Source organism: Lepisma saccharinum, chromosome 1 (genome assembly GCF_977018435.1).
Source record: "Lepisma saccharinum chromosome 1, izLepSacc3.1, whole genome shotgun sequence".
NCBI classification, from domain to species: Eukaryota; Metazoa; Arthropoda; class Insecta; order Zygentoma; family Lepismatidae; genus Lepisma; species Lepisma saccharinum.
In genome coordinates this window covers 122879220-122892586 of record NC_139229.1, presented here as the reverse complement: position 1 = coordinate 122892586, position 13367 = coordinate 122879220, and the positions used below count along the sequence as shown (strand labels likewise).

General features: G+C 38.9%; 1 protein-coding gene across 1 annotated transcript in view; it reads left to right on the top strand.

Moving 5' to 3' along the window:
• Window positions 1-1672: 1672 nt before the first annotated feature.
• LOC145987690 (uncharacterized) overlaps window positions 1673-13367 on the top strand; it is a 19164-nt gene continuing 7469 nt past the window's right edge. Inside the window, exons 1-2 of the mRNA XM_083122241.1 lie at window positions 1673-2303; window positions 3037-3135. Coding sequence (XP_082978367.1) covers window positions 1771-2303; window positions 3037-3135 — 632 coding nt within the window. The 5' untranslated portion in view covers window positions 1673-1770. The remainder of the gene's footprint in view (window positions 2304-3036; window positions 3136-13367) is intronic.

Below are 13367 nucleotides of genomic sequence, written 5' to 3'. Positions count from 1 at the left end.
GAATAGAGCGTAAGCAAGAAGGTTCACGGTAGGTGCTTGGTTGAAATGTTGATTGGAGACGATGACACTTCGAGAATTATGAATCGGTCAGTGCAAATGAATAACAAATAGAAACGCTATGAAAATAATTTCTCTTTTGCATTAGTTTTTGTTGTACAGTCATGGACACTTTTGGGTCATAACGCCCATTGAAAGTCAATGGCATTATCACAAGCAAGATGTGTCCGTGACTGTACCAATCCACCTTTCATGAAGTGGTTAATGTAGGACACTACGAAGACAGACGACCTGTGTTCGACTATTGGGTGAGTCATGAAAGTTTTATTTTGTTTTGTTTCTTCATATTTTTAAATTCAATTTTCATCCGTTGACATTAAACCTAAAGCTATGTAAGAAATGTACAAAATTGCATTATTCTCTTCTTTGTCCTCAATGTTACGCATCGCTAGGGTAATTCTCAAGGGCACCCGCAGGGAGAGGGGCACTTGCCCCCCTGAGATAGCTAGAAAAAGTGAATGGAATTCGAATAGTAAAATTGTGGCAATATTTTACTACAAAGAAAATATTCTTCTCTGTGATTTACAGGCGGTGTGTTGCAGCAATTAACTGCAATGTCCAACAAAATAACGAAAGAACGTTCTTTACAAGGGACATTAGAATCATATTGACTGCCTTAACTAGGAGGTTTACAGGACGGGATTGGGAAGGAAATATTAATAATTCTGACGTTTGACAGTGGAAAAATTCTCCATTTTCCGACCACGTCGGGAAATTTTCGAATGTTCCCGATCCGGTGAAATTTTCGAATTGTACACACTATTTCTTCTTCAGGTCATTGTTTTTGCACTTCTGGAATAAAAAATTTTAATTTTAAGAAATTTCAGACACTAATCATTTGACAGTAGCGCTCAGAAGTTACAGTTTGAGCATTACCATGATCATCTTAAAAAAAAAATTAGGGCCAACGTCGGACGCGGTCAACGTTTCTGTTCGATCTTGATGAACTTGGACGTCCCGGCGGTTTACTCGTCATAGTGCTTGCAGTGTTTTCAAACTTTCTCACCCAATATTTAATTAAATTTGCGCTTGGACGTCTCTCATTCCTGCCAGATTATAATGATACAAACGACGCAAAACAACATAAAGCTCTCCATGGCATCTAAATATTAACAATGTTGCCAAGCATTCGCGATCTATCTCATTTCTCCGTAATGTGCGAATTACCCCAGAGAGCGGATTCAAAAACGAAAATATTTCTGAGACACCCTTTATTTTCAATTGAATTTGAATTTTATTGTAAAGTAATAATAATGATGATGATAATAATAATAATATAATGGCAATAATTATAACAATGTTGATAGAAACAAGAACAATAATAATAACAAAAGTTTATGTGACTGAAGGGCAAGTTATGAAATCTTACTCTGCCTTCCTGAGAAAAAATCCTGTGGTCGCCCTTGGTAATGCTGTCAAGTTTATACTTTGAATATGAGTCAGTGCCTCCCCGTGCTTCTGCAGCCACCTCTGTATAACTCGCAGTACCCCAGTTCTGAAACTGAACGTGTTTGTTTAAACAGGCATGAGTCAATAGTGACGTTGTAGCTGCTGCAGCGATAAGCGGAAACCCTTATCAATTGAAGATAAATATTAGATATTCCGTGTGGCTGTGGTGTGCGTTTGTGTGTGCGTGAATGCATTGTTTAGCACGGATAGTTGCACTGCTTTGTGCTTCGTTGCTACATGAAAACGTACGTTAAGTGAGAGATCATGGAGCGAGAAAGGTCATCGGAGGAGGTAGAAGGACAAGACAAGAAGGAAAATGGTATCGTGGGGACGGTGTCCGACACGTCGTCACAGCTCGACAGTGTTTTCGTCGACGACGACACCAAACCCAGCAGCAGCAGCTGCAACGCGAGGGAGTCGAGTCTGGATACTTACAGCCCATCCATCATAGTCACCAACTTCCCGTGCACGACCATCAGGAAGCCTGTTCCTGATAGATTTCTTTTCCCTTCGGTCACCGATGGAAGCGACCGGGACTTTGGGTCAGTTTCTTTACCCGAGGGTGAGGCCGCGAAGCTTATCTTCGAAAGGAGCGTGCAAGGTTCCGTTACACCGTTCTTCACTGTCGTTGACCTTCTTTATATTGTGCTTTCGGGGGCTCAGGCCGTGGTGAGCATCGGTGTTGATCTACGCTTGGCCGTTGAGTATCACCACGCAGGAATGGTCGTTGGTTTCTGGCTCACGCTGTTGTTCGTTTTTCTTCCTGGTGTTGTGGCAGCGATACTCTATCTGAGCAGGTAAGTCAGTACAGTCTGATCGGAGTCAATGTAGGCAGCGGCGGCGACGAGGGCCCTTGAAACCCGAGTGATGCTAGGTGTGGGGAGTGGGAGAGAAAATGAACGATTGGTTTAAAAATGCAACAAAAACCTGGAAAGTGTATATAAGTGTATATATATATATATATATATATATATATATATATATATATATATATATATATATATATTATAATTGCAATTATTTGGGAATGAAAATAAGTTCCATTTTTTCTAAAACCAGCCTCTTGATGAAAGGGGGAATGAGGATTTTATATAAAATATTTTATAGTTTATTTTGCTCGTTTATTTTGAACAAAGTTTAATAAACCTTATTCTATGGAAGTGGAAAATCTTGAAAAATCAATTAAATTGTTTTTCCAAAATGAATAGAGAAATGATTTTCTGTATGCATATAGCCTAATTTCGCATAACTATTGCACATCCCATTAGTAAGAACGCTGATCGCAGTGTATCTGCTGTTTCCATGTCTCCTTGCTTGAGAGAATTTCTAGATATTTTTTTATAATATTTACATCCAGAAAACTTGTATGATTTTGCAAACTATTAATTGATAACCCTGATGAAAATGAATAACTTTCAATTACCTATTCAGTAAGTTTTGAATCCGGAATACCATGTAAAGTTAACTTACTAATGAATAATTCATGACTTAAATAATGAAGGTGAATACTTCCGCCAATTATTCTTACAGGCACTTCTGCCTTTTCCCGTTTGAAGAAGGAAATGAAGGCACATGGAGATGCGTCTTGGATACATTACTCGCCATCACGGGGCTTCAACCGGTAATCAGGTAAGGAGAACAATTATTTTTAGTAGATAATTTACATTTTGTATTAAAGTATGCAACGTCTGCAGAGTTAATTAAAATTAAATATCATGAATATACATAGAATGAATTTAATGAGGAGCTATATAGTATCATACCTTGAAGGAAATCTCATTCTACTAATTATCTTCACTGTGGGTGCAATTGGATTGCGATAACAAGGGAACGAATTTATATGTAGTAAAAATGTGCTAAATATGTAAATATATTTCGTTATTTTCACCAAAATATGGAGTTAAATACGGACTTAAAATTGTAAAAATTACCTTCTTAATTAAATAAGACACTACACGAGCTACATAAAATACAATACGTTTACATTGACATTAATTGTAAAACAAGACAAAATGTGATTTCATTATCTTCTTCCAAAACAGTGAATATCAAAATATTGTTGTAAGTGATGGAACGTGAATTTCCTTCTGTTGTCTCTTAAGACAGATTTATATTGACTAAAAATGCGTTCATTATAGCAAGAAGAAATGGGAGTGTATTTCAAATTTGTCAGTTATTAGCAAGAAATTTACCCCATTCTTTCGGTCACACGGGGACATGTAGTTATTGCGCGAATATGGAGTATATGTTGAGAAATGTTCTGAAATATGGAAATACCAGGTGGTTATAATTAAAGTGACGGTGTTCAGAGTTGTACAGCACGGGCTGTAATGAGAGTAGCAGTCTGAAACTTCGTAGATATGCTAATGAAACAATGCGCTCGCGAATTATGCAAAAAAAAAATATATATATATATATAGTTCCAATTCTCGCCACCAGGGTAAAAATGGCGCTGTAAGCAGTCAAAACGTGGAATTTTCCGTAACTCTGACGTCAAAGTCGGTGACATTGCCTAACCATTGTGTGAGCTCCCTGGTTGTTGTTGGTGACGCTTGTTGTTTTTTCCTTTAGTAATGTTCATGTAATTGGAATAGTGAAATTGTAGCGATATTTTATTACAAAGAGTATTGTTTTCGGCGATTTATAGTGTTTTTCATGTAACTATACCAAGTTTTGACTGCTTCCAGCGCCATTTTTTACCCTGGTGGCGAGAATTTGAACTTTTTTTGCATAATTCGCGAGCGCATTGCTTCATTAGCATATCTACGAAGTTTCAGACTGCTACTCTCATTACAGCCCGTGCTGTACCACTCTGAACACCGTCACTTTAATTATAACCACCTGGTACTATGTAAACGTAACTAAAATATGTAAAATATGAACAAAGTAGCAAATATATGTACAAATATGGACAATAAAATCTGATCTTTTCGAGTCTACATGCCATGATGCGCAAAGATAATGCAAAACATAACTGATTTCGTAATCTTGTTAAAATTTTTGTCCAATTAGCTTCCTTCTTAAAAACGATTAGCATACTTCTTCCGTGACTTCACTTAATTTCTTTAAAAGCAAAAGTGTATAGAAACGTGTTTAATTTCATTTTTACCTCTTCTTTCACTGAATCTATTAACGACTAGACCTATGATTCAACAAGATTTTTTAAAAAAAGCTAAAAAAGCAATGGATTTTGCAAGTGTCTGTAGTAAACAGGAGATTCATATAATTCCAAGCATTTCTGTGATTAGAGATGTGGCTGATGAATGCTTTCTAATATATATATTTTCAGTAACGTGCGCAGGATTTCATCGGTGGGGGGGGGGGGGGTATATTTCTAAAACTGTTTATCCAAATTCACATTACCAGTGTTTTATTATAGTTTAATACTCCAAAGAGACACATTGGTGTCTACAAAATACAAGGAAGGGGAAGAAAACGCACGGATGTGATTATAGCTAATTCTGATTGGTTTTAATAGCTAAAGGACTAAACCGCCCTAGGAATAAATAAAATTGTGAAATAGGAACCGAAGAACTGTTTTCCAAAAGAAACTACTTACCAATGAAGTCTTGGATACCATAAATCAGTTTTATTCAAGGTCAGGATCAGAGCTATTCTCACTGGTGTTGTCTATAAGCATGTCAAATTCACACGAAATATATAGCATAAAAATTTGCTGCTGCTTCAACTATTCACGAAATAAAATATGCCAAAGAAAGTACACCCTGGTTTACTAGATCCAGTGCTAAATCTGGCCCTGTATGTTTGTGTTTGTGTATATCATATGGTTCCGTGAGTTTTCGTTGCAGAGGTGCCATGGTGCATAAGCTGCAGACAGAGTTTTGTTTTGTATAGTTAATTCTTGTTTACAGAATGAGGTACGTAAGTTTTTTCTTCTTCCTGATGTTATTTTGCCTTCTTAATATATTAAATTTTCATATCATTCATGCTGTCTAAAAAAAACATGTGATTGTAATCTCATAAACAATGTCTCCTTCAGATTTAAAGCCACTGGGTTCCCGTTGGCTGATTTGTCACAAGAAGACAGCACCAGTCAGACGCGATAGAAATGTCGTCATAGGTAAAAGTACACATTCCTCTCGGGGCAAAGGTACTCATGTACACATTTCCCTCTATCGGCGTACCTTTACTTCAGTATACGTACTTCCAATGCTTTTCCGCCTATTGTTATACCTTTTGTAAACTTTTCAGTGTTAGTAAATTAAGCAAAGAGGAATCGTCGAAAAGGAGCTTCAAAGCTTCATCCTTTTCCTAAAAATGTAAATTTCCTTATGTAAATTTAGGCATTTTTCATTAGTAAAATATAAAAATAAAATTACAAGCAAATTGCTATGTATTTTATATACACATTACCATGCTTATCTTTGGAGCAAAGCTCCATTTTTACCATTTTTAATATTTTTTTTAGTACAGTAACATTATTATGAACAATTAAATATTGGAAATATTTTCCAGGTACGAAGAAATGATTAGTCAATAAAGTCATGAAAAGAAAATTTCCTTATTAGCAAAACTGACACCAGGAAAAATAAAAAAAACCTTAAGGTGCGTACTTTTACCTCTGTCTACCCTACGCATGCACAGAGACATACACACACACATGACCGTGAATCTAACCAATGGGTAACTTGGGGGTAATCCTCGGGTAAACTCAACCGGAGCAAAGTACTGATTACTTTCCCTTCACTGTGACCGAGGTCGAGTATGTGTCGTGCCCACTCGCACTGCTATACCCCTTATGTGCCTTCATGGACGATACAATGCATAGGGATTCTGTCTTGTTTGTATACTCCGTATATTTAACTTGTCTTAATGTTGTATTTGTGCCTTGCTGTGCTCAGAACAATAGAACTAATATTATTGATATTGTATTTCAATTCACTGTCCGGACTACGACTCCGAAAGGTATCGCTGAGTATGTACCTATAAATAGGTGTGATACAGTTAATGTCGCTCCTGGAAAAAAAGTAATCTCGCCTACCACTCACCTTTCTGGCTACGTTACTCACGTCCCCTTGATTCATAGCATTCATAACACAACACAAAACATATGGCAATACAATGGCTGAGCTTACATCATACATTCCAAGAGCCTCCATTCATCTGTAAAACAGGTAGGATAACGATGGGGAAAAAACCCTCCCCAATATCAAACACTTTTCCATGAATTACAGGAAATTACCCTATTAGAGAATACATACTAAAATATTAAAAGCAACTCTAAATTATGAAGATTGTTTATATGATGGGAAAGGTTATGATAATTTACAGGGCTCGGATTAGGCTCATGTACGTACATGCAGATATTTTCCTTCATATATACATTTAAATGTGTATATGAAGTTACAGGATAAGCAGGTTTGTCGTGAAAATTTGTCAGATCTTTCTCGCTAATTAAACATATTTCACATCTATGTTTTTAGTTGTTATTTATATTTATTTGTAGGTTACCATGAAAAAAAGTAAAGTGCTCCCCAGTGCTTTGCACCACGCCATGAAGGCGTATAGGGGGTGTGGAGTTAGAGTCCCACACTTTCTTGATCACGGCCGAAGGTGGGGGTGATGTGATCAGCACCACGCCCCTGGCCGCCTTTACCCCCGCCGTCCAGAGTTTCCCCAGGTATCGACTTTGTACGACGCTTTGTGGACGCCGGATCCGCTTGAACAGATGGAAAAAATCCCGATTTTCCCCGCCGGGGATCGAACCCTGGTCTCTCGCATGATAGTCAGACGCCCTATTGACTTTTTTTTTAAAGGAATATTCCTATGCGGTAGTATCCCCCGTCATTCACTTTTTCTCAACTTTCACACAAATCTAGTTTTACTATATTCTCAGTTTTCTCAATACGGACAAAAGCAAACATCCATGTCTTGGCCGGTATTCGAACCCGGGAACCATGGCTACGTAGCGCGCTGCTCTAACCATTCCACCACGGAGGTCGACAAACAACTGAACTACCGCGCCTACATAGGTTACCATGACATTATATTTGTGTAAGTGATTATGTATGTGTTTATTTTTTAAAATATTTTTAGCAACTGGCCACGAGCACTTTTACATTGATATAAATCTATTGTTTTTAATTAAAATATTGAGAATGGGATTTTCTGTTTTTGCATTTTCGCTATTTGCAAAGTTCACATGCTTGCAAGTTATTGTTTGTTTCGATAGGAGTTCGTTTTAAAACACCATCGAAGTCCTGAAAAGTAGAACTCCTTCGATAGCCTGTTACCATTGACTTGCACAGTGGGATATACAGTAGGGTGGATCGAAAAACCGTTTTTTTCGAAATCGGTCTGCGGCTAGTGCTTAAAGTTTGTGGTTGATGGTCCTTATAACCCATATAAAATTCCAACTTGATCGGATAATATCTTCAGGCTGCGCTTTTTAGTCAAAATTTTAAATTTTTATGAAAAAATGTCAAAAATGTGCAATTTTTCCTGATGGTTTCTCGATGTTTCTGGAGTGATTTAATGGCAAAAATTACATATATTGCTTGTATGTTGCTTAATATTAACGATTTAGTGTGTTTGAATCAGGGAAAATTGTTTCTTAGTTCGCCAAAATTCGTCAAAAAATGCCAAATATACAGAAATGTTACGGATGTTGGGTAGGCAATAACCCGCTATAATTACTCGACCCTACCGACTTAAATTTACCAAAAACGATAAGGTAATAGGAAAGGAAGTAAACTGCAGCTCTTAGTTCATCGACTAATCGACTATCCAACACTCACCACGAGTAGGTGGCTGCAATCGAGTGCCGCCCGCCCACCCACCCAGGTAGACTGGCCTATTTAGGTTTTAAAGTCCGCTTTGGTATAAAACTTTGGTAATATTTTCCTGTCCTCCAATCGAGCTCTGATATAGCCATCTCAGGAGTCATAACCACATACAGCAATTGATGCAGCAGTTACATCTTTGATGCACCGTTCCACAGCCTAGCTATGGCACGGCAGGTCAAAAAAAGTCTGCAGTTTTCCTAGGGAATCGTCTATTCCTGCTGTGATCTCTTCTAAGTCTTCATTGGTAAGTAAGTGTGCTACTGGAGGCGATGTTATTTCTTATTTTTCCCAGTGCACTAAATCTGTGTAATCTTTGGCATTAAAGTTAATCACTGGGGGTGCAAATTTTCTAATGGTGTTGTTTGGTTGGCTTTTTCTTGCTTCCGATCTTCTTCGCCGTGTTTTGAAACACATTTTGGCGACTGTCTGCCAACATACCAACAAGTATGTTTTCTGAATGCCCCAGAAAGCAAGATTTTGAAGACGTTCATAGAGTAAAGTCTTTAAATCGTTTGGTAAGTACTCCATTTTCTGTAATGTTAGCCACAGGTTTTTTGACGTGTCCTTGATAGTTCCATTGCATTTGATGTAAAACCACATGGGAGCGTAAACGTTAACGACAAATTCTGTCAATGTCTTAAGAGCAGGTGATGGATTTGACGTTGCTACATACAGTCGAAGGATGCGCCCTGCAAGAGTCAGCCATCGAGCATGGTGAATGGGCCCAGGAAGACACATCGCAAGATCATTTGGACACACTCCACTGTTTGCAGCCTGGCACATTTTGTAGAGGTAAGCCTGGTCTTTGCTGAGAACATCAACGTCAATATCAGGAAGAAGTGCTTCAATTTTTTCGAACTGGACGATGGGCCGGTCTTGGCAGGTAGACAAGGTCTTTCCTACGTCGCCATGAAATCCCTTCGGGCCGGATGTCTTGCCGTCAATTTTCTCAAAAATGTGTCTTAGGGGCAGTTCATTAGAATGCAATTGACACACAATCCATTGGAGAGGACGCTGGATATATTCTCCTAAACGCCGAAAGATGCCGGTGTGCTTCCCCGTGTTCTTCCTCTCTCCGTCGGATCCTATGCACGACAATTCCGTCAAATCTATGCCTTCTTCGCAGAGAAAGTTCCAAATAGCGGCAGTTGCTCCTTCTGCGTCGGCTGTTTTGGGCGTAACATGGGTAAGGTAGAAGGAACCAGGTTCCTCGATGAGAGAAATGTGCTCTTCTTGACAAGTCCGTTGGTACGTTTTTCCAGTCTCTTCACATGTCTCCTTCACCAAAGTAGAATATTTCCTTCCATCGAAGTACAACGACAAAATTTTCTTGTTCTGGGGACATGTTGTTCTTGTAGTGTTTGTAGCGTTCGTGAGCGCTGTCGCCTGAAATTGTTTCTGTCTATAACAATGTTAAATTTCTTCTTTTGAGGTAGTGTTTTATATATATCACTCAGAAGACTTGGCGCCAAATGTGCAGCTAGTCTGTCTGGACACCTCCCCTCTCACATGCACGCGAAAACGAACTCAGATTGACCCTGGTCTGACTACTTTTTCCTGAGTTAAACTTCTTCTTTTGCGGAATTAATTCTCCATCTTCATCATCGCCAGGTAAGTCTTCCTTGTCTTCGACATTTTCAGCTTCGTCCACTTGCAGCACTTCTGACGACGAACGCTCTTCTAGGGTAAGGACGGGGCAAACGGACACCCTAAGGATATATTGCAAAATAACTATCAAACTGTTTATTGAAAAATTACAATTATGGTCGATATAGAAAGTGTGAACATTGAGCTAACAAATAGTACAATGTATAATTCAAAATAATGAACGTTGTCCTCCAAATTGTTAAATGAATCAGTGTGTGTAGCAGTGTCCGTTTGCCCCACTATGGCGGGGCAAACGGACATGTGAGAGGGGCAAATGGACACTAGCTCATTTATGGACTGTCATGTCTCTCAGAAGAAGAACACACAAAGTATGGGTCATTTCCATTCGCAACACACTTTACAAACCCATTTACTGGCCGCACGATTCCAAGCCTCTGCAAAAATGCCACCAAAGGCCACTTTATTGATACCATTCCCTGGATTTCTTCGCACGTAAACTCTACAGCCGTCGTTGTAAAATGTTTTAAGTGGCCCAAAGAACGAAACGTCGAGCGGCTGAAGTTTGTGTGTGCAAGTGGAGGTAAACACAGAAGGTACATGTCATTGGCTAATGCCTTCTCCAGAGTTGGGGATCTGAACAATGCGATCCGTGTCCATCAAGAATGAGCACTACAGGAGCAGGGGGTTTGACACTAATAAAATGAGCAAACTATTCCCATTGCATGTAGCCACTATCCGAAAGAACTATTTTCGTCCCAGGAGGCATGCCAATTTCATAGTTCTCATTATATCTTTAACCCTTCATGATAACAAAAGGAGGCACATAGTGGCCAGTTGCAGATACACATGCCATAACACTGATTGTTTCTCCCCTTTCACAATTCGTTTGGCTCACGACTTCTCTTGCCCCGCATTGATATGACTCGTTTTGGTTTGTAGATCAGTTACATGCCTGTCACGTCACAGTTGTATATGTTGGCAGGTTTGTCCCACATATTGTGTTCGTCTAGCAACTTTGATAAATTATTGTAAAAGATATTAACACTTGCCTTAGATAATCCTTTAGCGCGAGCATATCACAGAGCCTCTGCAACACGCAAGCTGAGTTACTTGTGACGAGCTAAAAATCCTTGTATCCAGTTCTTCCCTGCCATTTGTAGATCATTAAAGGAATGTGGCACACCATTTGTAAATGCATACCGATATACCAAACTGCGGAGTTCCTTATAGGTCAGACCATATCCTATAGAATCAAGTTTCAGAAGGTGCTCCACCAGTTGTACCTCCACTGCATTTGAAAGCGTAGTGTGCTGGCCAAATTTCGGAATTTGCACGTTGCTACTCACACGTCTCTGTAAAGTGATCCGCGGAACAGACAATGTTCTTTCGGCTGTAGCTAGAGGCATGCCATCTTCTACTGCATTAACAGCCCTCTACATATTGTCATCTGTCCAGGAACAGCGGTCTGTGGATCGTTCACGATGTCGCACTATCCTGTAACAAGGACACATTATTTTAGAAAGGTATACATCTGAAGGGTAAAACATGCATTATATACAATTCACACATGCCCTTTCGTCTTTGAGTTAAATGTAGATTAGTTGCTGAATTACATAATACCTTATAGTATTTAAATGATATGCACTTTATGCATGTCCGTTTGCCCCAACACAAGCCTGTCCGTTCGCCCCGCCTGTAGCCTTGGGCTTTACATTTTCGAAAAAGCCCACCAGATGGAAGCAGCATGTTGACACAGGCTGTGTATGTCGAGGAGGCAATGACATATCGACACTACAAAGCGCAACTTTGGCGGGACCATCATAATCCAAGCAATCCTTATGTTCCGCACACATCTTTTTACTGTTTAGGTTTTTGCTAGTACAAATATCCTTACCTGGTCAGGTTTTACGGCTGGATTGGCGTTCTTCTTCAAGATTTCAACCGATGTTCAACACACCTTCTCGCCAACGTTCTGCTTCAAATCACAACGCCAACCGATGCACTGTTGCAAACTTCAAAGCCAAATTATTCGTATTTTTCTTAGGGACTGTCCGTTTGCCCCGGTGTCCGTTTGCCCCGTCCTTACCCTATACGTTTTTCCAAGCTAAGCTGCTCTGTTTCTTTCCTATTTATTTTTTTCAGATTTCTTTTCGTTGTCGGGATGTCTTCTTTTCCAATGTACATTTTTTGGTCTGTTCTCTGGTCATCTAAAAATTCCTTCTACATTTCAGATATTTTGAGAGAGCATTTGGAGGCACTCTAGTTCACACACTTTTCATGGTAAGTGTTGGATAGTCGATTAGTCGATGAACTAAGAGCTGCAGTTTACTTCCTTTCCTATTACCTTATCGTTTTTGGTAAATTTAAGTCGGTGGGGTCGAGTAATTATAGCGGGTTATTGCCTACCCAACATCCGTAACATTTCTGTATATTTGGCATTTTTTTGACGAATTTTGGCGAACTAAGAAACCATTTTCCCTGATTCAAACACACTAAATCGTTAATATTAAGCAACATACAAGCAATATATGTAATTTTTTGCCATTAAATCACTCCAGAAACATCGAGAAACTATCAGGAAAAATTGCAAATTTTTGACATTTTTTCATAAAAATTTAAAATTTTGACTAAAAAGCGCAGCCTGAAGATATTATCCGATCAAGTTGAAATTTTATATGGGTTATAAGGACCATCAACCACAAACTTTAAGCACTAGCCGCAGACCGATTTCCAAAAAAACGGTTTTTCGATCCACCCTAATATACAGGGTGTCCCACGAACGGCGCAACTGGGAATTAAGAGTGGCGTTACTTTGTAACCGAAACCTGTACATACATAAGTCATACACCAAATGTTAGCCCTGTCCAAGTAGATATTTTTAAACATAGAAACAACAAACGGGGTGCAGTGTTGTTCATGCAGTGTTGCCAAATGTAAGTGAAAGTGTAAATTTATTTTTCCACAAAGCATGGAAAATTGCATGTCAAACATTCGTACGGAAATTTGGACGTCAATTTCCACCTTGGGTAGGTGGACTATTTCGCCATCTATAGTTCAGAGAAGAAAACCGATCGTTTTCGCGTATAGCCAATCCTGAAATGCCTCGTAAAGGCGTACCGGTCCAAATGGTTGTTTTAAAAAATATATGAGATACAGTGGCAACACTGTTGATGTTTGAAGGCAACAAAAGGTGTGTTTAGTGATGGTCTATGACATGGAAATACTGGAAACAGGAAAAAAAGAAAATGAAAATTATGGTGAAAAAAGTGTTACTTACCTACTCCTGGCAACCATGCAATGCGCGTAACAGGCAGTGTAGCTTTACAAAAGATGTTGAAAATGACAACCATTTTCCCTGAGGCATTCATCAACACGTTTCATCATGTTGGAAGCAACTTTATGCAAGGTTGATTGGTTTATATTTTTAATGGCTGTGCAAATTTTTAT